The following is a 27865-nucleotide window of genomic DNA, read 5'->3' on the forward strand; positions in this document are numbered from 1 at the left end:
CCAATCTTCATTCATCATCTTATTATTCATCTTCAAAGTCTAGTTCTAACCTTCATCATCATCAATCGGTTCGGTTTGGTTTTTTTTCGGTTTTTTAAAGATGGATAACCGAACCGAAACTGAAAATTCGGTTTTTCAAAAAAATAAAGAAAAATTAACTGTCGTTTAATGCTTCGGTTCGGTTTTTCCAGTTTGGTTTTTCGATTAAGTTGGTTTTGGTCTCGGTTAATTCGGTTTTCTGCTCACCCCAGTATATATTAACGCAGCTAAATCTTAATCCAGCATCAGGAACACTAGAAGAAAATTATGCATATCCATTCAAATGCAAGTTCAGTAAACGATACAGTTTTTAACCAGTGGGTATACATAGGAGTTTAAACAAATGAAATTTAGAATTCTTGAAGTCAAAATGGTCATCTACTTTTGGCACAGAAATCATTAAATGATGACTGATGAGTAATGTATGTTCTTAGCATTAGAACTAAGCCTGGCAAAAAACGGTCAGTAGGGCCACATGTCAAAACGGTTCTGAGCCCGAACGAGTTGTCAAAAAAATGGGTTTGGGTCAAACGGACTGCTTTTAAAAAGTATCAAATTAGGTCAGGTCAAAACATGTTCTAACCACAATGCACTCGGATTGAAACGAAGCGTTTTAGAAAAGTTCACACCCAATACTTCTTATGGTTAGTATATGTAGCATAGTGACAACAACTAATGATTGTGGGTGGTATTGATCCACTCACACCTGTTTAATTTAGCAAGTTTTATAAGGGTGACGGTGACCCCTTTTCCCCCGTTGTATAAATTAACTAGACCCAACATGACCTGTTGTATAATTTGAGTAGACCCAGTAAACTCACAAGTCACAAGCAAGTTTTTATTATCCAAATCAGCCCATTCTTTAGAAAACGGGTCGTGATTGCCATCCATAATTAAAGCATTAAGAAATGTACATACAGATAATTAACAATAACTATATCAAGGCTAGCAAGTATGCGACTTTAAAGCAGCTAGAATAGAATGTACCTGCAACCTAGATTGTTGGAATGTGGTCAGAGAAGCATTAGAAGACTTCCCATCACCTTGTAACTGACTCAGCTATTACAAAACAAAAAAACAAAAAAAAAATAACTTCAACACTAAAATATCCAACGAATCTTGATTATTATAAGGTTAGAAGAATACATACGGACCACATACCCTCGGCTTGGTTCTAGAATATGGTGTTCTTGGAAAATTATGAAGCCCGTATCTGCTTCTTTGATTTTGTGGAGTAAGATAACCACGCTGGTCTTGTACCATTGCACCCGGCCAACAAGTGGATGATTTAGATGAAGGTGTGAAAAAATGTGGCTTTGCAGGAAACACATCACTACTCTTTTGTTCCCTTACAACTGTTGATACGTTATTGTGAGTATTAAACCCTAATTCTGATACTCGACTTCCCATATAAGCTTTAGCAATATCCATTGGTGAAGCAACAACTTCATCTTGTATCTGCATTGAATAATATTATACTAACAATACAATAACTGATAAACTTGTTGTAATACACACGTCACTATTATCTGCATTTACTCACATTTGATTGCAAACGAGGCATCGGGGTTTCAAAATCATGTTTCCTTATATTAGATGTAGATGGAATTTCATGGTCAAACACATTCCCTTTATTTTGCGCCTGAGGAACAACAGTTTCCGCTTTTTCACCTCCCTCAGCTTTAGAATCATCAGCCAATCTAGAATTCAATATCTCCAGCAAGCGCATGCTTTCATCGCTGCCATATAACACAACATTAATCTAAAAACGTTCCATAAATTCACGACTTAAACATAACAATTTACCGAGAGAAATGTTTCCCCATCAGCAAATTCTCAATTTGATCCACACCAAGATCCTCAACCGACTTCTTCGATTTATGTTGTTGAGCATTAACATCCTCCGCAAGCCCCTTCAGTTTATCCGTTTCATTACTGGGACCTGCATTTTTACTCGAACCGGATACTACAAGCTGCATAGTATTTATGAGACATTAGGTTTGATTGCATACGAATGTTTACATATGAAAATATCCGTGCACAATATGAAAACAGGACGTGCCTCCAAAGTATGTTCAGCAGCACCGAGTGCGTTTACAGCTGCATCTGCATCTGCATCTTCATCTACATCCTCATCAGCACTGTCTGTCCAATAAAAGAAACCGTTTGTATTAGCAAATGGTAAGGGATGTAATTAAGAAAAGTTTAATCCTGTATCATCTTAATTAATTGAAGCACTAAAATAAAATAATGACTAGATGAAAAGTATTGATATATGCTAGTGTATAACCTGAGATAATCTTCAATGTAATTACATAATATAAATTCCTAAAGCAGTTTCTTCTATCTATCTATCTATCTATAGATTTAATTAATAGAAACTTGAAGTAAAGTAACAAATGGTGCCACCTCAACTAGAAACAAAACCCTAGCTCGCTTCAAATATTATTATTATTAATTGTGTGTAGGTAAGATATTCATCGTAGCTGACCATAGTCACTAGACGAGTGATCTTCGTCGGCGAGGGAAGAATCCGATTGGGAGAAAAAGGAGGGGAGTATTCTGGTGGCAATGAGGCGGCGAGCAACAAGCTTCGAGAGCCAACCACCGTCTTCCGATTGATTAGGAGCTGGTGGTGTTGGTGGCGTTTCCTAGGAACTTGCCTCCGGCTCCAGGGTAAAGCGGCGCGGAAGTCGGCTCCATCTATCTTACTTACTTACTCACGTTTTCTTATTGTTACTCACTGACATCAAATGCTACAGGTTAAGTTATTATTACGGGATTCAAGAGTTTTGGGGGAAGTTTACTTCACGCCATGTCACAATCTTTCTTTTTTCTTTTTTTTTTTTTTAACTTTTTTAATGGGATTCCTGGACACCCCCCACAACCCCCTCCACCACACCTTACACGTCTCGTATAGCGTTATTATACGAAGCATTAGGGGTGTGCATTGAACTGAATAACGAATTTTATAGTTAATCGAATCGAATAATTAATTTTTTTGCTACTATTCTTATTCGCTTAAAATTTGGATTATTCGATTCGTATTTGTATTATCTCCCATATTCGAAATTCGATTCTATTAGTATTTGAAACTCGAATTCGAATATATTCGAATTGATTCAAGTTCACATATATCAAAAACTTCAAAAGCCATAATCATCATGTAAAACACATAAATATAAGTTTAAAATAGCTACAATACCACATGATAATAAGTTCAAAATTAAGTATTAACAAAATTAAGAAATATTAGTATTGGTTATTGGGATTAATTATTATGTTTTGGACAATTACTATTTACGGATTTCACCTAAATTAGTAAGTTATATATATATATATATATATATATATATGCTATAATTTGAATTCAAATTTCGAATCGAATCGAATCAAATAAAAAATCATGAATTCGTATTCGATTACTATACTCGAATACAAATCAAATCGAATTCGAATATTTTGAATTGAATTTGAATATTCATATTCGAATTCGAATCAAGTCGAATTTTGAATGTTTCGAATTCGAATCAAATTTTGAACAACCCTACGAAGCATACTGTATAACCCTATATGAAACGTATTGATGGGTGTTTTAGCAAAAATGAGTGGTGTCCTTAGAAAACCTCTTTTTTATTTCTTATCAGGATAATTCATAATTGTTTGGAAAATATTAAAATTATTAATCACGGTTTTTGAAATGGGAGAAGGAAGGTATCATAAACCGGTTTGAGGAGGAGAAGGGTGTGTCTGCGAGAGGGGAGACAAGTCCATGATGGTTTGTGAGCTTCTTGATAATTTGATAATGAAAAGTTACTATAAACAGTTTCGTAAGTTTTGAAGCATTTATAGATACTGTAAATATTATATAATGATATGGTGTTGATATTAATATTATTGTTTAGAAAGTTGTTTTTTAAGATTTAGTTGTTTACGTGACCGTTAAACGTGTATACTTTGATACTTTTGTTAAAGTTTTATAAAATGACTAGTATACCATTTAAAATAAAACATTAAAGAAAACACACAAACTCAAATCCTCATCCACTCGTCTCCCTAACCATTAGCTTTATCTTTGACCTTTCCCACCACCACCAAATTAAGTAAATTATAGTTCCACCTAGGAGTTGTAGTCTTCGTAAACTCTCTTTGATTCTTCATAACATATCAAAATTAAGACTTCTACTGAAAAAAAAATTGATTGAGAGCATAGGAACGCCAAATTGACTACCAAAATACAGATGAATGACATTCTTGGTTGTATTAAAGAACAAAGATCATAGAGATCAATGGGGACGGTAGAAGATGGAGGTGACTTAAATATATGCAATAAGCTAGTTTTTGTCCTTCGTATTACGGAAGTTGTTTTATATTATTTGTTTATAATATTTATTTATTTTTTGAATTTTTATATTTTTTATTGTATGAAAGTTAATAATATACTTATGGTTTGATGATAAATTTTTTCATAAATAAATGTGATGTTATAACCCGGTTTAGAATGTATAATAGCTTGATGAGACCCAAGACCCGTTTATTTTTTTGTACTATAAAATTGGTTTTTTAATTATAAATAATATATATCTTTTTTAAATAAATCAGATATTAATTTTTAGTATATCCCTACTTTATAGGAATTTTATATCAAATATTTGGTGATATTAGTTTTTAATTTAATGAGATGTTATAGCTCGTTTAAGAAATATTTGGGTTTGGTGAGACCCCATACCCGTGAATTCGGGTCAAATGCATAAGAAGCCTCCATTTAAAAATCAAGCAAATTCGGTGACTCTAAGAAAAGGGGGAACGACCACATCGCGACACGTAGGATTTTTATGTTTTCGTTTATATATATTACTAGGTTATGTATCCGTGTACTAGTTTACTACACAGATTGATTAACCGAATTTTTATGTAAATCATAATTCTACAATGACAACAGTGACAATTTTAAAGTAGTTCAATAACATCCTAAATAACATGAAGACTTGTACAATTTTAAAATTGAAAAAAAAATCTCTTTGACCCCAAAGTCAAATTAAAAATGAGGAACTAATCGAATTTAGAAATAACATCCTAAATTCAGGAGAAAAATCTAAAAAAACAATAATTACGAAACATGTCATATGTCAATGGTCCATCTCGTATATCCGCTCGTCCATGATTAGTTAGATAAACAAAATATTGACTTTTGCGGTCCTAATGTGAGTTCTCAATCAAAACGTTGATGCTTATTTTGTTACTAATCCAATGTCATAAATTTAATTGTAATATTCTTCAAAGTTCAAACTGATCGGCTTTGTTACCCGGTTTAAACATGAAATTTTATCGACAGTTTTAAAGTTGGAAAGTAATAAGATCAACCTTATAAAAGTCAAACTGCGCCATTCAAGTTTAGCATCACACTTCAAATATTATCACATAAAATAGACACCAGAGAACCACCATGCACATAATACACATACACCCTAAAGAAATGAGAAAGTTAGTTTCCAACTATGCATCCACATACATCACGCCAAACACAACAACCATATACTCATATCAAGAGGCTCCTCTGCCAATTAATTCCATGGTCAACATGAGGTGTGTGCCCATGATTGCCAAACCATCAAATGTTAATTGTATAAAAAGAAGTAAACATGATAAAAAATAATACCGCCAAATCATTATTTTTGACTTGTCATATAACATCTTGAGGCCAAGAAATTGTATGTCAAAATATCATTTTCCTGTAAAACAAAGAACGAGTTGCAGAACATAAAAAAAGATTCAATGAACTAATCAAAGGTAAGCTTTTGAGACCAAGGAACTATATACCTCTTTTCTACTTCTGAGCTTTTGTTTTCTCATCCATTTAATCTATAACTTGACCAAAAAATTTTAAAGTGAAATTAACCAAAAAAGAATTATTTTTTTATTATAATCTTTAACCTATTGTATAAGTTAAAAATAATCATTAAACTGAAAAACAAAAGGATATATTGAACTCAACACAAAAATAATGTCAGGTCCCTTGATAAGGCCGATTCGGCTCAGATCTTAATCAATCATGTCATAACTCACACAAAATTAATCGTGTTGACAAGAGAGTTAATGACGGGTTACTATATTTAGAAAGATGACCATTTGTTAAAGGCGGAATCAATAACAAACATACGGTTGCAATGAATATTCAAAGATAGATGTCACACACAGGATTCACTCAAAAGATTCCATTTATATAATGTTAATCATACAAACAGGGTAATCGATTTAGGGTTTTATAAGGAATCCTAGGACAGCCGGCACACACAAAATATTCTCAATTAATGTGTCGGTCTTATCCGTATCATGTGTTCATCTGCCTCTCCTTGGAGGCGTGCCCTAAATATTCTATTTATAGGCCTGCCAACCTAGGACAGCTGTCATTCCTTCTAGAAACCTTAAATACAATCATACGTATTCAAATTACATATTCAAAATAAGCTAAGTGTAAAACAAGTCTTCCGGGTAGGCTTTTCATTAATCTTTAGTCTCCGAGTACGCAGTGTACTCGGCCTTCCTTCAGACTTGGTAAATATAGAAGTGTACTCGGGATCAGTTTCATGGTAGACTTTACTTAAAGAATATTTTACCAAGTAAAATATTCACCGAGTAGACTTCAATCTTCTTGAACTTATCAAACTTTGCCCGACAAATCCTTACGAGCAACTTTGTTCTTCTATGGTCCTGTTCGGCTCATTGTCATTGAATAACTTGTTGATAAGGCGTACTCGGGAGTACATACCTTACTTGAGCAGAACCTTACTCGATATAACTTAGAGATATTCCATTAACTCATCAAGTATACTCGGACCATAATTATTAAAGAATACCTTGCTCGGTCTTCCAATCACTTGGCTTCATGGACTTGGTTAACCAAACCTTACTCGGATGAGTAAAATACTTGGTCTTGAAGAACAACCCTGCTTGACAAAGTGAACCTTGCTCGGTTATGCCAAATCAGTGATCCTTACTCGGGAAATCACTAATTAGCATACCTTACTCGGATATCCACTTAAGAAGAATATTTGAAGTAAACCTTGCCCGGGAGGCAAAATCTCGTACTCGGCTAAGTAAAAGCTTGCTCGGAGTTCCAAGGTGTGCTCGGATTCAATACTTAGCAGTTTCTGAGGAGGTTGAGAAGATTTCAATCTTCCATATACTTCGTTTAGGTCAAATCTCCTCATTTGGGTCAAACCATCGACCCAACAAATAAGATAATCAAGAGTTGTTTTCTTTACCTTAAAGGCTGCTAACATTAGCAATAAACCATGGAAAAACCAAAGTAAAGAACACGAATACAATTTAATTCATGCTTTTAAAAAATATTTTAAGTAAATAACATAATAGTTCATTAATATTGATATAATATCACCATAGGATTTATATAAAAAAAACCCATATTGATTTAATATAAGTTAAAAGAAACAGATCCTAGAAAAACCGAATGAAGTAATACATATACACATGCAAAAAGTTTATAATATACTACTTTTTATTCCCCGTATTACGGAGTTTTTTTATATTGTTTGTTCTAATATTTATTTATTTTTTGAATTTACATTTTTTATTGTATGAAAGTTAATAATATACTTATGGTATGATGATAAATTGTTTCACAAACAAATGAGATGCTATAACCCGGTTTAAAAGTTATATGGTTTTGATGAGACCCAAGACCCGTTTATTTTTTTTACTATAAAATTGTTTTTTAATTATAAATAATATTTATGAAAGTTAATAAATATACTTATGGTTTGATGATACCCAAGACCTGTTTATTTTTTTTTACTATAAAATTGGTTTTTTAATTTAAATAATATATATATATATTAAAATAAATAAGGTATTAATTTTTAGTATATCCTATTTTATAGGATTTTTACCTCAATAATTTGGTGAGAATAATTTTTTATTTAATGAGATGTTATAACCCGTTTAAGGAATATTTGGGTTTGGTAAGACCCATACCCATGAATTCGGGTCAAATGCTTGAGAAGTCTCCATTTAAAAATCAAGCAAATCCGGTGACTCCAAAAAAAGGGGGGAGCGACCACATCGCGACACGTAGGACTTTTATATTTTTGTTTATATATATTATAGATATTATATCAAATCTTGAATCAGTTGTGATCACATATAGGTTTTACTCCAGAAGCATTAAAATAATGTTTTCAGTAACACAAAACCAAAATTTGTCCTGGAGTTTGTTCGGTTAGTAAAAATAAACAGCAAGATTATATAACTATGATGCTATGAATCAAGATTAACCATCCAACAATATAACCACCAAAGACCAGATAATGTGTTAACAAACATAAACTATAATAAAATTCATGGATTATTTTAACAGTAAGTTATATTATAAACAAACATCAATCAATAATAAGTTATGTACAACCTATCATTATCTAGTCCCCACAAATTAGTTTAAACTGTTTATATGCAAGGGTTAATCGTAGAACATTAACAAATATATAGGGCTGTAGACAAAAAAATATATATATATGGATATTTATAACTATAATTTCATATTTGTAAACACAATCATCAAAATCGGCAAGCCTAAACATTAAAAGTTTGTAAAACACCTAGAAATAAGCAATTAAGAATGAATTGTGTACCTAACCGCCATAGCAAGATATAACAAAACTGTTTTTTGATTGGAATTGAAGAATATGGTGCCAGATATGATCGAAACAGAAGAATAAGATGGTCGGATCTGATCGAATAAGAAGAATACGGTGGCCGTATCGTCAAGACATGAATGATAATATGATAAGAATTGCAGGGTTGAAGAGAAGAGATAATGGATTTTGGGAAGGATGGTTTAGGGTTTGTATGATAGATGGGCTAATCAGTAGTGGTTTGGGTTAGTAGATATGGGGTATATGAAATGGGTTTCTAAATGGACTGTGTTGGGAGGTGGGAATATGAGACATATGATGTTGTAAATGGGTGACATGTGGCATGAAAAAAGTTGTATTTATTTAGCAGTATAGATAGATACAAATCAATTAGTATGTAGAAAAAAGTTTTGCAACCTTGCATGTATTTTGAAAAGGCTCAATATTATAAAATCAATGCAGAATTTTGATTTTAACTTTTTCGATTTGTACTCTTAATAAACATTGAATTTAAGTCCCTAAATTATAAGTGTTTAATATTTTTTTGAAACAAAGTTAGCAACACCCATTATACCGTACACAATACTTGTGCTTGACTGGACATATGTAGACTTGATCATGAACGATCTCTGATTTTAACTCATTTACCTAAAAGTGTATGAAACATACCTACTATATTAACACTTGCTAAGTGAGAGAGCATGCAATAACCCAACCATTAGCACCACATCCTTCAAACCAACACATGCGAGAAACAGACCAATGTACGTATAATCTAACCCAACATACAACGTAATTTAAGGGCCTTAGGAGATTTGTATATGACAAAAGAAGCTCAAACCATGACATCGTTGACATCTACGCTGAAATTAAAAACAGTAAAACACTTATCAAAAGTGCAAGATAATCGCTTTGAGAATTAAAGTAATACTTTTTTTTTGAATGTTCAAGCTTTCCTCCTACTATTTACATTATACCGCCAATGCCAGGAATCGAACCCTGGACCTCTCACCCAAAGGCCAACCTTTACCATCCCACCAAAGTGGTGATGGCAAGAATTAAAGTAATACTGCACTATCGTGTTGACCTTAAATTCATTTTTTTTTCTAAACTCCATCTTTATGCATACTACATTCATCAATACAACACATAATGTGACTGTGAATTTTGTTGGTTATTTTAGTGCAATTGAATTTACTTGTCGATCAAGGAAATAACGTTAGAGAATAAATGAGTTAGGTGACACAGGTAGAGGTGCACAAATCGGTTAACCGGTTAACCTATAACCGGTTTTTTTGCTAACCGGTTTTTTTTTGCGGGCATTAATCGGTTTTTCGGTTAGGGTAGTAACCGGTTTTGACCGGCTGGAGAAGCGGTTTTGACCGGTTAGGCCGGACCGGTTAACCGGATAATAACCTTTTTTTTATATAATAATAATTAAAAAAATCGGTTAACCGGTTTATAACCGGTTTTGAAATCATAAATACAAACCGGTTACTAACCGGCGGTTAGGATCGGTTAGTAACCGGTTAGAAACCGGTTAACTGGTTTCTGTGTGCACCTCTAGATGCATGAGTGCGGGCTCGATTTAATTATAAACGTTATTTGGGCTTTATAATAACAATGGAATTATTATTTAAGCAATTGGGTTTAAGTTTTATGTGAAGTGGGCTTAATTGATGTTTGGGCTCATGTGGGAATTATAAACATATTGATCAACATAATCCCTGAAGATGATTCTATCGATCGAAGATGCATGACAGAGAACAAACGGTTACAGTGTTCTCTGGTTCTTTATCAATACACAGAACAACAAATTCAATTTCATGTGCAGACTTCTTTGTCTTATCCGTTAAATCATTGTCTGTAACCCACAAATAGGTTAATCTGATAGTGATTACACTATTTAGAGAATAATCCAAGTTGCAATTTCATCATTACAATTGCATACAAGATTACTAGGTTTGTTTAATTGATTGATTTTTGCTATAGACTACACAATATAAACAACAAAGATAAACCTATTTGGGTTCCTATAGATTGTTAGTTTCGGTATCATCATTACAAATCTGGTACGCAAGGAATTAGATTTTTGTATTTGTTTATATATATGGTTCTGGAAGGGTTAACTGAAAGTCACTCCATATTGAATTTTGTTGGTATTCAAAATTATGTCATTGCATTGTTGGATAACTGAATTTAGATTACGGTAGGTCTTGTATATAAATAAAAGCGTTTGATAGATGAAAGTCTTGGGATCGTTGAGATTATGAAGATAGCCTTGCAAGTATGTTTATTTATATAATTTACAATGTACATAATTTACAAGTATGTTTATTTTCAAGTGTTGGGCCATCAAGAAGGCACAAGCGCGAAAGATGGAGGTAGCAGATATGAGAATGCTACGCTGGATGTGTGGGCACACAAGGTTAGACCGAATAAGAAACTTTGTGTTTCGAGAGAGATTATGGGTAGCTAACATATCAGACAAGATAAGAGAGTGGAGATTGAGATGGTTTGGACATGTGAAGAGAAGACAGGCGACGGACCCGGTTAGATCCGTAGAAAACATTACTATAGAGGGGAGGAGGGGTAGAGGACGACCTAAGTTGATGTGGGGTGAGAGGATTAGGCATGATTTGATAGACCTAAATCTCTCAGGGGACATGGTTAGGGATAAGAATTCTTGGAGAAGTAGAATTAAAGTTAATGATTTTTAGGGTGAAATGAATACCACAGGGGCCTCTATTTACCTTATTTTTGGTCACACACCATTACGATATTTTCTTACTACGTGCTACTATATATAGTATTATCATTTTTACTACGTGCTACTATCAATTATACTATAGTTGAACTTCGATTTCCTTTTATATTGCCGCATACATATGTAGTCAAGAGCTGAGGGTCTCTCCGAAAGCCACCTCTCTATCCCGTTGGATAGGAATTATTGGAGAAGTAGAATTAAAGTTAAGGATTTTTATGGTGAAATGAATACCATAGGGGCCTCTATTTACCTTATTTTTGGTCACACACCATTATGATATTTTCTTACTACGTGCTACTATATATAGTGTTTATATATATAGTATTATCATTTTTACTACGTGCTACTATCAATTATACTATAGTTGAACTTCGATTTCCTTTTATATTGCTGCATACATATGTAGTCAAGAGCTGAGGGTCTCTCCGAAAGCCACCTCTCTATCCCGTTGGATAGAGGTACGGTGTGCTTACATCCCACCCTCCCCAGACCCTACTTATAGCTTTGTTATTGGTGGGACTCCACTGGGTATGATTGATTGATTGATTGATATATATATATATATATATATATATATATATATATATATATATATATATATATATATATTTTCAAGTGTGTCGCATGATTTTGGCCACTGGCTTTTTGGTTCATCTATATTGATTTTGGCCAACGTGATCTGGGGACTATTTATATTATTTTCGGTTCGTGACTAATCTAGTACCAAGTAAGGGATTGGGTTTTGTATTTAATATATTCTGATTTAGATCTAGAATTATGGAAGGGTTATAAGTTTAAAATTCAACATATAAATTTGGAATTATCTTATGAAAAGGTGTTTCCGTTCCATGCAGATTTGGTTTTTAGGAAATTGATTTTGTGGATTATCTTATAAAAAGGATTATGAAGGCTTTTGTTTCAATACACACAGTTCTTCTTTTTTACAAAACCAACTGTATGAATGTTATTCTTTAATTTTGAAGTGGACATCTATTTTGAAAAATGAGTCTTTGGCACTCTTGATGGAATCGAAGAATATAGAGATATTCCTATCGGAAGGATTGCCAATAATTTAATTTTGTTAGGTGAATTGTGTATTTTGGTTCTAAAACTAGAAATTTTGTTAGTGGAATAAGTTTAATTACTATGGATGATATAAGCCAATTTTGAATTGAATAACTGTATGTTGTCTTGAGGTGGTATGTTTGTTGTCATGGATATTACAATAATAGGGGGGATACCATGTTTAAATTGAATGTGGATTTTAAATCGGCTTTAGTTGAGGACTCTGTTTATATGACTTCACTATATCTAAGTACCCTGTTTTTATGTTATCGCATACATATAAAATATGATATGGAAAATAAATACAAGGGTCACAATGTGACAATTAATATATCCCAACAAGAAAGTTGAACTAGCTTGTTGGAAATGTGGCAAACCAAGACACATCAAAAAAGAATATCGAGTGAAGATTGCTTATGAAAACAAGTCTAACGTGGCTTTTCCAAATGGGTCGTAAGACCCGATTCTTCATAAGGTATGTTTACTCACTACACTTTAAATTTAGCAAAACCCTTGAGTTTTTTAGTTGATTCAATGAATCAATTAGGACATGCTAATATTTTTTAAAACATAAAAACTGGATTTGATTCAAAGAAACAAAATTTACTTTGTAATTTGAATAAAATAAAATATTATTAAAATATTCATCGAGATGGTACACACATGGGGTTGATGGGATACGACCCAAGTAACGATAAGCCCATTAGAGGTATACAAGTCGGGAAAACCCGTTGGGTGTGAAATAAACGAAACCTTGGTTTTGGGTTTGTTATTGAACCTCAAAAGTTCAATGGTTCAAATATAATTCGGTTGAGAATTATGTATCATTTATTTTTGAATCATTTTATGTACAGGATGACATGCATGCATGGTGTGTAGATTCGGGTGATACGAGTCAAGTATGCAAGGATCTGAAATGGTTTGAAGAATTTGAACAAATTGAAGATGGACATGTACTTAGGATGTGAAATGTAAAAGTTTTACTTGTATTGACTTAGGGAAAACATTTGTTTTAGATTATGTGTTGTATGTTTTATGGATTAAAAAGAATCTCTTTCCTGGGTTGTTTTAAATAACATCTGTTTTCAAACACGTTATTAAGTCGGATAACTTTATCTTATCTTACACATGAAATCTTTTGGATTTTGATATTTGTGTAATGAAATTGTAAAATTAATTTTAATGTCCTGTTTGGTATTGAATCCGTTTGTATGCCATGTTTGAACTCGTTAAACTAACACAGATCTCAGATCTGAGATAGAATTAACCTAACACGGATCTAGTTCATGATTACTTTTGATTGTATATAATACGTTATATGTATGTGTGTTAATTTGTATGTATGTGTATATATAATATTAAGATGAAGATCGAGAGAGATTCGGACAAGGTTTCGTTAATTAACTCTCAAAAACTTAAATTAACTTGTGAACAGAGTTCACTATAAATAGAAGATAGGTCTAGTTCGCTAACATTCCCTAGCGAACTAGACACTACTTCGTTACATACATAATTAGATAAATAACTTAACGAATCATCTCCTGATTCGTTAAACATCCTTAACAAATCAGGAGGGAATTAACATAATTCTAGTTCGCTAAACATCCTTAGCGAACTAGACTAATACTTTAACGAACTAATTTAATATCTTAATTATTTATTACATTAATCAAAACGACAAATACGTTAAAGTTAAATACAAAGACTCGAGACGCAAAACCGTGCACTAACAGACACCCCCTCGTCTTTGTAAGTTCCCAGCCGGATCTTCACAGGAGTATCTCGTAACATGTAGGTGCGGAATCCCTACGTAATACGATACGAGCGTAAGATGTATAATACGTTAAAACCAAACACAAACACACGTTACAATACTAATAAACACGTTGTATTGCAACACTTCAACACGTGATCTCAAATCACAAAATACAAGTTCTGGAATCGTTAAGCAAAACAAGCCGTAGGTTGAGGTTATATAATCCTCGACAACTTCGCCTAACATGTTAGGCGAAGTTGTCCTAACTTCGCTCGTCCACAAGTTCGCCTACATCCCAGGCGAACTTGTGTGACACAATATCTAAAACCAAATCAAACAATCTAACACGATTACAGACACACAGAAAACACTAGATACTGAACTACTGACACTATGCACCAACAGACTCCCTCTTGGCAGTAGCTTCATATCTCTATCTTCAATCACGTGTCTTGTAATCCCAAAAATCTCGTGTCACCAGTCTTCAAGCATGAACGCCCTCTCTGACACACACAGAAACCACTCTCTGATATTTCTTGGCTTCATCATTCCATGCAGGAATATAGAATATCTTTTTCTCGTTTAGCACCTGCAAGTCAGCTTGAGACAAATTTACCAAGTGCATGGGATCATACACTCTCCGAACTTCTTGTTCATCTTCATCCTCCATAACCGTTTCAGCTGTTTGACTATCAACATACCACCACTTTAGATTCTTTAAAACATCCTTGGGCATTGATTTCATTGGCACTTCTTTCAAACACCGGATCGGCTTATATTTCATTACCATCCAAGGTTTGCCATCAGCTCGCATTCCTCTTTCCTTATCTTCAACAAGCTTCCCTTTCTGCGGCTTTAACAACTCAAACTTTTTCTCTTTTACACTTTCTTTCCACACAATCTTCCCAATAATTCTGGCCATATTATCATCACTTCTATTAATCAACCCCAACTTAGCCAAATCCTTCACCTCACACTCAGGAAAGGTATTCAAAGATCTCAACATCCTCTTAAAGTACTGAATCCCATCAAAACGTTTAATCACAAATAATCTCAACTGCTCATCATACAACCAGCATATAATACCCTTCTTCGACTCAGCATACCCTTTGATATTGTAACTTTTCTTGAACATGGTTGGAACCGCTGGCTTCTTTGTCTTTACAAACCACTGAGCGTAGCCTTCTTTCCATCTCGGCTGCTCTTCCCATTCAGACTCATCACTTTCCATATCTTGACTCACATTTGCCTTTTCAACTTCTGGGATATCGTGTTCAACACTGTCATCCACAATCTCTCCCTCTTCAATCACCCTATCAATCACAATCTCAGCTCCTATCTTTTCAATCTCCTCAACTGGCAGCACATCGTCATCACCCACAACATCATCATCCACCGTTTCCTCATCATCCACCACCACAACATCTTCACCCCCTGATCCACCTGCTGTACCAGTTGACCCCCCCTGAGATGTGGAAGTCCCAAGAGTTTGTTCAGTTCTTAGCAACTCACCACCTGCACCTTTCGATGCATCATCGTCTCTATCATGACTTTTCTTTGTTCTCAACTCATCGCCCTTGCAGCTCGTCTCCCCTTGAGATGCTAAGAACTGTTTTAAAGCATCAAAAAGTTTACCGTGCTCAACAAGGAGGGACGACTGAATCTGATTTTCTGCAACAAGGCGTTGAATAGCTTGAGTCTGGATCAGATTGATTCTTGATTGTTCAGCCACCACCCTTGCCAGAGCCGCTATCCTTTCAGAATCAGATAAGGTAGAATCAAAATCAAACCGCATATGAGAAACGTCTTGAGCATAAGGTGGAGGTATTCCCAAACTAGCTGGAATATCTGAAGCAGGCTGAAAAGTAACCGCGGGTGGTATTGTGACAGTTAACCCCGCAGTAGCAACTAATGTCAACTCAACAAATCTTGCAACAACCTCCGATGGAGTAAGGGTAGGAGGTGGCAAGGAAACTATCTCTGGAGTCGAAAACTGAAATGTGGTAGGTGGAATGCCAAATGATGATGATGTAGTTATCACGGGAGCACTTGAGATGATCGGTCCTGTCACAGTTATCGACGCAGGAACCATAGTTATACCAGATAGAGCGGGTGGGGAGAAACGCACCACCCTTGAGCTTTCACCAGCTCCCTAACCTTCACCAGTTCTGACTCTTTTCGATTGACGTATCAACTGGTCTAACTCCTCCTCAAAGTCAGATTCACTGTCATCCGAGTCTTTCTTTCTTTTTCCAAGTATTCTTTCCTGGCTGTCCAGAATCTGTTGTGCTTCAGCAATATCATCAGCGGAGGAGTCAGAATCAGTTCTCTCAGACACTGCTACAGATGTAGCTACCATCGATACATTTACTGCAGAAACCTCAGCTACTGAGACCTGAATCTCTGCAGAAGGATCAACTCGCTCCATATCAAAGAACCCTTGGCCACCAAAAGCAGCCTCAAGATCTACCTGTTCCTCCGGAGCCACAACAGGATCAGCAGGCAATGCTTGCTGTACCACAGGTGGTGGTTGAGGAACATCAGCCTGTTGCGGTGCCGGGTCCCGAAATTCATCACCAAGAGGAGCAACATAAGCAGGGTTTATCAAATAACCAAATAATGGAGTATGTCACGGACGAAGCTATGGTTTACTGCGAGCACTCGACGACCTGCATTGTGCAAAGATCCTCTTGCTTACACTATCAACATATCGAATGGGACGACGTTGAGGTAGCGTAGGAGCTACATGATTCAAGATCATCTGTAAGAATCTTGGGTACATTAAGAATCTTTCACGAGCAACCGCGCGTCTCTGACGATCGATTTCATAAAACACCATCTGACTGAAGCTGTACGGCTTGTTGTAAGTCAGAGCAGTCATGGTAGATTGCATCGTCGCTCCCATACCGTCAGTACCAGCTTTACGACCCGACATGCACACATTCAACACATGCATCAGAAAACGCCACTGATCCAGTAGGAATCCCTTTCGTCTTTGAGTGTCGCCCAAAGGACCCGAATAGCCCATACGTAAAAATGCACCATCTCTGAATGTAGCTGGAAAGTCGGTTGGATCATCTGTGGTTTCAGCCTCGAACTGCAAGGCAACCCTGATCTGATTTGCTGAGAACTGCACCACCTAATTGTTCACTGTGGCGCGCATAACCAGAGGCTCAACTCTACAGTCATACTCTACCGTTCGCCAGAAATCTTCAATATTCGGTAGAGAAATGGGGAGAGTTGTAGTAATAGCATGAAAAACACGTGAGCGAACTAAGAAGGAGATGATCTCGCGATAATCATCGACACCAGTAGCATCCAGATCCAACGTGATATACATGTTGTGACCCGGAAAGAACTGTCTGTTGTTCTCACCACCTTCGTCACCACCGGCACCACCTGCTCCTGCTACTGCAGCCATATCTGCACAACAAACGGTCTAAGTTAGAACATCGACAAAGCAGATCATAACTTCGCCTGTTACCATGAGCGAAGTTATGATAACTTCTAAAATGTGCAGGCGAAGTTATACATATGGCGAAGTTCTTTACATTAACTTCGCCTGATAACAGATTAAACTTTTGAGTTAACAAGATAAGAATTAGGCGAAGTTAAGTATAAGGCGAAGTTGAGGATAACTTCGCCTAGTCCTAACTTCGCTCCTGAACAACTTAGAATAATTAATTAATTACAATCAGGTGAAGTTATGCCTAGGGCGAAGTTGAGAACAACTTCGCCTAAAGCTAACTTCGCCTGAATCTGAAACGGCAAATTAACACAGGTCAGATCAAGATTTTATCGGAGCATTGGTGATTGATAACATAACAGGATGTTACAATAAAGATCTAGACGATCAAATTAGTTATGAACACATTAGAAAGAGTATGTTTAAAGGGTTTAAAGGGTGTTTAAACGGTTGCATGAACGAGGTCACAAATCGGACCAAAACGGCATTTGATTAACATCATTAACAAGAATTATAAGTAATACCTACCCTACGCACCTTTAACTCGGATTGAAAACAAATAATAACAAGGTTCGGTTCGATACGAGGAGTAAGTTCGCCGAGGTTTATTAGGAGTATAAGTTCGCTGTGGTTTTCAAAAGTTGTAAAGTGTTTGACCAAACAAACACCTTATATAGGGTTGAATATACACAGGCGAAGTTAGTTAAGGTTAACTTCGCTTACCCTTAACTTCGCCCTTTTACAACTTCGCCGGTCAACTTCTTATTATTAACTTCGCCTATGGTCAACTTCGCCTCTTTACAAGTTCGCCTATAGTTTAAATTACAAAACAGAACCTTATAGTTTGAACAAAATGCAACAGTCTTTTAAAATTTTTGGTCAAAGATTTAAACTTTACGATTAAAGAACCAAGTAACCAAGTTTTAAACCATAAAACAAAATATGCAATTTAAATTTTAGTAAATAAATAAACGAGATCAAATTTCAGTCTTGACGAGGACCAGCATGTTTTAGAAAAGATCCGAACAGGAATCATACTAATTAAATGACTGTCACATAGATCCATGTTCAGCGGTATTATGACATAAAGAAACAGATTGTAAGCAGGTATACAACTTAGTATGGTTTTCATCGCTTCTGTGATACGGTTTAGGTTCAATTAAGCTCAAAATTTAGATGGACATCACATTTGAGATTGTGATGCCTCCTATCTATTCTCAAAGCGTATTTGGTTTTCCCCAAGTCACCCCGAGTTGACCTCGACCCGTAGTGTCTGATTAAACAGTAAGTACATATCGATCTTTAGAGTCTTCTTCCCGTTCTCTTTCTTGCCTCTTGATTGATGTTTGAAATAACATAAGCTCCAGAAGGCTTAACAACATTTTTTTTTTAATAAAGATATTAATACAGCTTCAAATAGTAGACGACTGCAAGTCCCGAATCTGGATCACAGCAGATACTTGATGCACTATCTTCTCGGGAATCAGAACACTCAACGGGCTCGTGTATGACTGGGTAATCACTTTTCTGCCTATCATTCGGAAAGATGTATATGGAGACATGCACAAATCTAAATGATTCTCCACTTTAAATCGAGGAGATTTAGTTAGTATCACTTCTACTTTTACGCACCATAAAAAGCTACCATAACATACAATGGCTGTTTTAGAGTCTTTTAGGCCTAATAACTTCACTAATTAAGCACACAGAATTAGTTTGTCTATCACTTTCCAAGGTTGGATCAATTTTCTTTTAAACATTGTATTGAAACTTCTTTCTAAGTTATAGACTTGAAAAATTATCATCTCCCTTTTTAAAAAAAATTTTAAATTCTATCGCCCCAATCAAGTCAAAGTCTTCAGGTAAACGGCTATCCTGAAGATCCAATGGATCAGCTGGACCGACCACATACGAGTATGTGTCCTTCTAACTAAGTATGAACGACTATTTTTCAGCAAAAGAATAAAAACCCATCATAACCGCCCCGGTCACTTTCAATCATCTGGTTAATGGCTTTCCTCATAATCTACTAGTAGAAGTAAGGACCAAACACATCCGAAGATGTGTCCTTCAAACTGAAGCAACAGACATAATTTTAAGTGATAGTGATTGATTGATTTTTTTTAATAAACACGAAAAACTAGGTTACTCGGGATTGATCATCCCATTAAGCTCAACAAGGTTTTGAAAACGAGTTCGGTCAAACGCTTTAGTAAAAAGATCGGCGAAATTATCCAACGAATCAACCTTTTCTAGCACTATTAATTTCTTCTCAGCACGATCCCGTAAAAAATGATGACGAATGTCAATATGTTTAGTTTTGCTGTGTTTGGCGGGATTGTTAGTTACTGAGATTGCAGCAGTGTTATCAATACAAATAGAAGTTTGAGTGAAATTCAGACCGTAATCGTGCAATTGCTGTTGAATCCAAAGAACCTGGGAGCAACAGTTTGATGCTGCCATGTACTCTGCTTCACAGGTGGAAATGGCTACTGAGGTCTGCTTCTTGCTCTGCCATGACACCAATCTTCCTCCCAGAAACTGACATCCACCGGTTGTTGACTTCCTGTTCTGATTGCAACCTCCATAGTCAGAATCTGTGTAAGCGACCAAATCCAGCTCTCCCCCTTTCATGTACCACAATCCCAACTTAGGCTTGCCTTTGAGATAACGTAAGATCCTTTTCACCCCCTTCGTGTGAGATTCCTTCGGGCTTGCCTGAAAGCGAGCACAAAGACAAACTGCAAATATAATATCAGGTCTAGATGCAGTTAAATACATTAAAGAACCTATGATATTGGGTGGGGTCCACGTCTTCATCACTGTCTGAATCAGCACCCAGTTTGTGGTTGACGCAAACTGGAGTATCAAATGGGGTGCTATCTTCCATCTTGAAGCGTTTGAGCACATCATGGACATATTTTGTTTGATGAATAAACATCCCATCTTTCTTCTGATCTACCTGCAAACCCAAAAAGAAATTTAATTCGCCCATTGCGCTCATTTCAAACCTCTTTTTCATGACTTCTTCAAATTCCTGACACATGGAGACTTTTGATGCAGCAAAAATGATGTCGTCCACATAGACTTGCACTAGTAGAAAATCTCCCCCTTTTCTCTTGACAAACAGCGTGCTGTCGATCTTTCCTCTTTCGAACCCATTCTCAAGAAAGTAATCAGACAAGGTTGCGTACCAGGCACGAGGGGCCTGATGTAGCCCATATAACGCTTTACTCAGTTTGTACACATGATCAAGAAAATCAGGGTCAGGGAAACCCGGAGGTTGTTCAATGTACACCACCTCATCGACTTTACCATTAAGAAAGGCACTTTTCACATCTAACTGGAACACTTTCATCTCATTGTGTGCAGCAAATGCCAAAAATAGTCGAATTGCCTCCAATCTTGCCACATGAGCAAACACTTCATTGTAGTCGATTCCTTCTTGCTGATTAAACCCTTTTACTACCAGCCTCGCCTTATTCCTTATGATTATCCCTTTCTCATCTCTCTTACATTTAAAAACCCACTTTGTGCCAATAGCATGTACATTCTTTGGTTTTGCAACTAATTTCCATACTGCCATCTTTTTGAACTGTGCTAACTCTTCTTGCATGCTTCGACCCACGAGCTATCCTTTAGAGCCATTTGATAGTTCTTCGGTTCAATCTAGCTGATGAAACAGGTGTACAAGCATTCATTTAGGATACCCGTTTCTTTAATGCTTGCGTAAACACAGGTGTACTCATTCAAACTTCTTCTTGTTTGAACACCGTCAGACAAAACACCTATCACGTTCTCTAACGGGTGATTTTTGTGAATTCCAGTAGTAGGAACCGAACCGACCTCCAGATTGTTTTCTAAGTTCGAAGAGAGTTCATCTATGGGTGATTGATGTTGAGAGTGAAATGGATTGTAGAATTCTTCCTCAGTAGAGGCAGCAGGAGTATCAGCGGCACTTGACGAAGAAGGTTGACTTTCATCGTATCGCGGACGTTGCACAACATTTTCCTCCTCATCATACAGAATCTGTGAAGCAATTTTCTCATCAACTTCTGCAAAATCCAAGTAAGGCATATTAAAAGATTTGAAAAGTTTATCATAGTCGAAAGCTTCAGCGGGTCCCATGCTAGGCTTTGGTGATTTGTAACTTGTAATGTCCATGTTACATACCACCTCAACCTTCTGTTCGATAAATTAAAGAAACTTCTGTTGGGTGTACCAACAACATATCCGACTAAAATACCTTCGTCGGCTTTCTCACCAAATTTTGAATTTGTCTTTAATATCGTACATGGGGACCCGAAAGGTTCGAGACCATTCAAGTTTGGCTTTCTACCATGCATATGTTCATAACAAGTTTTATTTAATCTTTTAACAGTTAAAACACGATTAAGGATATAACAGGCTGTGGCAACAGCTTCAGCCCAGAACACCACAGGAAGTTTAGCATCAGCCAGCTTGGTTCTTGCTCCTTTAATTAGCGTTCTATTCTTCCTCTCAGCCACCCCATTTTGTTGCGGAGTATACGGGGCGCTGTACTGATGGTCTATCCCTTTCTGTAAGCAGAACATCTCCATCTGGTAGTTCTTGAACTCTGTCCCATTATCACTCCTGATGTACATAACCTTTCTTCCAACAATATTTTCAACCTTGGTAATCAAGTTAATTACCAGCTGAACCGTCTTATCTTTTGCCTTCAGAAAGTATACCCAAGAGTATCGAGAGTAATCATCGGTTACTACCAAGCAGTATGAAGTTCCACCTAGACTCTTTACATTCACGGGACCAAAGAGATCCATGTGAAGTAGATCTAGGGTACTGACAATTGAGTTAACCTTCTTGGAGTAATGAGATTTTTTGTGTTGCTTTCCCTTCTTGCACGATAAGCATTGATCTTCAAAGTTAAAATTCTTCAAGGGAACTCCAAGCACTAGCCCATTCTTGACAATGTAATTCATTTTACGAAGATGTATATGTCCCATTCTTCAATGCCATAACGCGGACTCGGACTCAGTTGCTTTTGACAGAAGACATGATTCTTCGGTTGTCATCTCAGTTGACCTCATATCCATTACATACGTGTTCTTTTCTCTTGGAGCTCTCATCACCACCCATGCCTCTGGTATCTTGAAACCAGGATAAAGGACGATTGCCTCGTTTTTAGTAAAATGTACCGTGTATTCTTTGTCAAAAATCTGAGACACACTCAATAAGTTATGCTTCAATTCTTCAACAAAATTCACCTTCTCTAACTTCATTTTTCCATTTGTCACAGTTCCCATAGCAGTGATTCTACCTCCACTCTCTCCAACGAAACTAACCCTACCTCCTTGAACAGGTTTCCATTCATGTAACAAATTCTTATTACCAGTCATGTGCCGGGAACAGCCACTATCCACAACCCACAGATTGTTTACTGCCCTGTTCAACTGTTCCTGCACAGTTAAAGAAAAAGATTAAAATCTAGGGACCCAAGACCTACTGGTCTTGGGTCGATTAAATCTGTTGAACGGCATCCAGTATTTGGTTTCCAAAGTCAGTTTGAGGATGATTTCTGTAAGTTCTGAAAGGAAACCTTCTCGAGGATTGACTATGAGGCCATCCAAACCTTAGTGAATTGACTGAATTATAATTTTTGTGAACCGGGGAAAAATGAGACCGATTTCTTTGAAATCTTGGATTTGTCCATTGTCTGAAATTTGGTGAGGTAGTATTCTTACCAGTATAATAATTACTATTCGTTTTATTCTCAGTTTTCGGAGGCCTCATACCTCCAAATTTTCTCTGGTTTAAAGGACAATCAGCAATAAGGTGTCCTACTTGATTGCATCTGAAACAACTTCTGTGTTCAACTTTCGTCTCAACAGTTGTTTCAGATGTTGAGGTTCCATTACTACCCGTTTGTCTAACATATGGTGGGACAAACGGATTTAGGGAAGAATTCTTTTCATTTGGCTTATATTCCTCCCCTGGTTTCAGTAACACTACCTCCTCTTTTATCTCACCCGATTCGGATGACTTGTCCAAATTTGATGAGACAGAGCTAGGAACAGAAATCTCTACATTAGAAAGTGGCTTACTCGTTTCGCTCTTATTAACTTCAGGTTCTTTAGTCAAAATTTTGACTGGAACTGTCTGACTAATCTCAACATCAGCAGATTTCTGATTACTAGGATTATAAGTATAGTTATTGTTATACGGTGGTGGAACTTCAGAAAATCCAATTCCCCCTTTGTTAATGGGGGAACGTTGAACACTTATGATGTGATCAAGCATTGCTGAGGAATTTCTAAATTGTTCAATTTTTCTGTTTAGTTCCACCACTTTTACCTGGTAATCAGCTATCTGTTTATCTCTTTCAGCAATTAGTTTGGTTTTTTCTTCTAACACTTCATAAATAAGATCAATTACTTGTATTTTATCAGCTAGACTGGCTTTAAGACTTCTAATATCCTTTTCACTAGCTTTTATTTTTACCGAGTAACTGTTTTCTCTAGTTTTAGTGTAGTGGTGATCTTCTTTTAACGTTTTAAATTGAGCGTCCAAACTAACAAACTGATCAGTTACTGTTTTTAATTGTTTAGACAGATTCTCACATTGCATACAATGAAGTTCAGAACTTACCTCAGAGAGCTGATCGTTCACTTCTGCCATATATGCTTCATTTTCTCCCATCTCTCTCTCGCTCCCTCCAGTTTCGATGTCTACCAAATTAGCCTGTTCGAACACTTCCTCAACTTGCATATTCCAGTTGTATCCACCATTCTGTCTAGATACCATAGCCCTATTCTCACTACCTCCCCCATTCTGTTGTGCCGGCCTGTTCTGACTGCGTTCGACTCTCTCATTTGTACATTCCTTGGCAAAGTGACCATTTTGTTGACAGTTGTAACATCTAACCTTTGATTTGTCAAACCCTGGTCTTTTTCCAACGAACTTTCTACCCGTTTTCTTCATGAATCTCTTAACCCTTCTTACAATCATAGCCATCTGCCACTGCAAATCCATCTCTTCTAAATCATCAGCATCGATCTGATCATAGTCTTCATCCAAAGTTGCAGGGTCGACTATTTTACCTTTGATATAGTCCTCATAAGATGCAATGAAGGATGCATAGAGAGCAAACTGCTGTTCAGCTGATTTAACACTCATGGGCATCTGTGAGTAGTTGTTGGTTGGAATATTTGATGAGAAATTACCAGTTTTTGCTTGAGGTTTTGAAGAACTACTACCTCCAGCTACGAAACATACGTCGCCATCCATATTGAGAATCACATGACCATCTCGAGTCGAGTTGGAGTTTGATTCTCCCTTTGAGTAGTAGGCAGACGATTCTGATTTTGAACTTGAACTTGAAGGGACTTTCGCACCATACATTCCCGGATCCTGAACCTGATCAGTTGGTGTCTCCTTTCGAACCATGTTGAGCTCAAAATTTCGTAACTTATTGACTGCTGTTTCAAGATCAATATTGGCAAATTCTTTATCCTCTCTCATCAAAACCGTATACATTTCCCATTTCGGTGGAAGAGCATCAAGAAGTTTCTCTACTATCTCTTCTTCTTTGTATTCAATGGAGTAATTACTAAGTTCGGTCATCAGGTGATAATATCTTGTGATGATATCGTCAAGTGATTCATTTTTCAAATACTTGAATACAGAGAATTGGGTTTTTAGCAGCTTTGTCTTGGAGGCACGTATCCCCACATTACCTTCATAACGATTTTCTAGTGCTTCCCATAGCTCTCTAGCAGTTTTGTACTTCTTGAAGGTATGAAGAATCTCTTGTGGAAGAGCCATGGTTATTGCTGCATGAGCTTTACTCTCTGCCTCATACATTTTCTTTTCTTCCTCTTCCATCTTATTGTACTTCTTAATCTGTTCACGACCCTCAAACAAGGCAGTTGGTGGAATGTATCCATCTTGAATGCAAACCCACATCTTAGCATCTTGATATTTCACATACTGTTCAAACCGATCTTTCCAAGCAACGAAATCGGTACCCTTAAGCATTTTTGGAGCTTTAGTTGCTGAACCGACTTCTACCTCCATTTTTACCAGTTCTGTAATGTTTATTGAAGTCATCGTTGAAAGAAACACGACTCGAAATACGAAGAATAAGTATTTAATTTTAAACAGAAATCAGAAGGCGAAGTTGTGCTTAACTTCACTTGATTCCTAACTTCGCTTGATTCCTAACTTCGCTTGCTTCCTAAATTCGCTTGCTTCCTAACTTCGCTTAACTTCAACTTCGCTTGATTGATAACTTCGCTTAAACCCTACGAACAGTGACGGCAACTTGGCCTGATGAACACAAGGTTTTTGCAGGTTTTAATTTGACGTATTGCGAGGTATGCGAAGGTGTAATGGGTTATATTTGATGGTGGGAGATGGGTAAAACACAAAAACTAGGTATTTCAACGTAAACTCGTTCCGCGAATAGTAGAACGGAACGATATTAACACTCGTGTGATAATCTCGAACCACACAATCACGAGCAAAAGCTCTGATACCAATTGTAAGTTCCCAGCCGGATCTTCACAGGAGTATCTCGTAACACGTAGGTGCGGAATCCCTACGTAATACGATACGAGCATAATATGTATAATACGTTAAAACCAAACACAAACACACGTTACAATACTAATAAACACGTTGTATTGCAACACTTCAACACGTGATCTCAAATCACAAAATACAAGTTCTGGAATCGTTAAGCAAAACAAGCCATAGGTTGAGGTTATATAATCCTCGACAACTTCGCCTAACATGTTAGGCGAAGTTGTCCTAACTTCGCTCGTCCACAAGTTCGCCTACATCCCAGGCGAACTTGTGTGACACAATATCTAAAACCAAATCAAACAATCTAACACGATTACAGACACATACAAAATACTAGATACTGAACTACTGACACTATGCACCAACAGTCTTGAGCTCTTTGTCTTTAAATTACTTGAAGTGCTTGGACTGCCAGTCTCTGCAACTATGATTTCCGTTTTCATAACAAACACGCACAACGCGTTGGAATTGCATAGCCAGGTCATAATCTTCATTGCGCTCAATCAGAATCTTGTTCTTGTGTAGCACATCATTGTCGGTCTCGGTTAAATTAACCAACCACATCGGTTCAATAATCTTAATAAGTTCAGTCTTTAAACCTTTACCAACATAATGACTGCCTCGCTAGTACGATTGTTGTAGTACCAGCGGTCAAACGATAGATGCATATGTTGGTGCATCGTCTTCAACGGCACACGTTTCATCGTCCTTGGCGGCTTTACCTTAAGAACAAGCTTCTTCCAGCCCGTTCTTGGATCAATTTCATCAATACATTTACGTGTGGGGACCTGAGGCTTGAAAATTTTGAAACCATGATTGACCTCGAACAGCAAGTGTTGATGAAACCACTCAGCTGTCTGGTCGCCACCACGATTGATAAACGGACGACACGCGAGGGTACGAACATCCCAACGTGGTAGGGTAAGAACGTCCATTATCTTCTCGTAGTACTGGATCCCCTTCTCCCATTTCACGATACATACCTTAAGATCAGAGTCATATAGCCAAGAGACAATATCACCATGAACCTTGGATACGTTCTTGAAAGAGGTCACTTGGTTTGCTTTGACCCAAGCCACAGCTTCATCTTTCCGTTCTTGATCGACATACCGATACGCCTTGATAATCTTACCAACTTTCTTGTGACTGAACCATCTGGCAATGTCTTCATCAGTTGGATTTTCAAGTGAGTCAAATCTAGTATCAACGATTTTCTTCCTTTTGGACGTCTTCTTAAGATGATCTTCTGCTTCTTTTACAATTTTCTCATTAAATACAGGAGCACCCTGACCAACATTGGTGTGTTGAAACAGATCAGGGTAATCCTCAGCAGTCACATCTTCCACCTCAACCTCCTCGTTCTCATAAATAAAATCCGTCCTCATCTCCACAGTAGGATCATTTAGGATCTCGTCATCATTGATTACCTCAGCATCGGGCTTAGTCTCTAACACGGCAATCTCCTCTTCATTCAGACCAAGTAAGATCGCAATCTGCTCTCGTGTCAGCGACTTATCAACAAACTGCCCCACATCTATCTCATCGGCATTCACCAT

General features: G+C 36.6%; 1 protein-coding gene across 1 annotated transcript; it reads right to left on the minus strand.

Annotated features, from left to right (window-relative positions):
- Nucleotides 1-431: 431 nt before the first annotated feature.
- On the minus strand, nucleotides 432-27865 carry LOC143574778 (uncharacterized). Its single transcript, XM_077059317.1, has 7 exons — nucleotides 27737-27865; nucleotides 2531-2630; nucleotides 2102-2184; nucleotides 1846-2012; nucleotides 1583-1778; nucleotides 1201-1497; nucleotides 432-1098 (listed from the first exon to the last, which is right to left on the minus strand). The coding sequence occupies exons 1-7, from the start codon at nucleotides 27863-27865 to the stop codon at nucleotides 985-987; spliced, it is 1086 nt and encodes a 361-aa protein (XP_076915432.1). The 3' UTR covers nucleotides 432-984.

This window comes from Bidens hawaiensis, unplaced genomic scaffold, assembly GCF_021521415.1.
Source record: "Bidens hawaiensis isolate Kalapana, Puna unplaced genomic scaffold, B.hawaiensis_p1.1 tig00027101_1, whole genome shotgun sequence".
In the NCBI taxonomy this organism is placed as follows: domain Eukaryota; kingdom Viridiplantae; phylum Streptophyta; class Magnoliopsida; order Asterales; family Asteraceae; genus Bidens; species Bidens hawaiensis.

What these genes read in the sequence shown, in the direction of transcription:
- LOC143574778 (XM_077059317.1), bottom strand. Translation starts at nt 27,865, where the DNA reads ATGGTGAATGCCGATGAGATAGATGTGGGGCAGTTTGTTGATAAGTCG. An exon ending in TCACTCGTCTAGTGACTATG is followed by an intron (nt 2,185 to 2,530) that starts GTCAGCTACGAT and finishes TTTATTGGACAG; the next exon opens with ACAGTGCTGATGAGGATGTA. An exon ending in ATTCTAGAACCAAGCCGAGG is followed by an intron (nt 1,099 to 1,200) that starts GTATGTGGTCCG and finishes GTTTTGTAATAG; the next exon opens with CTGAGTCAGTTACAAGGTGA.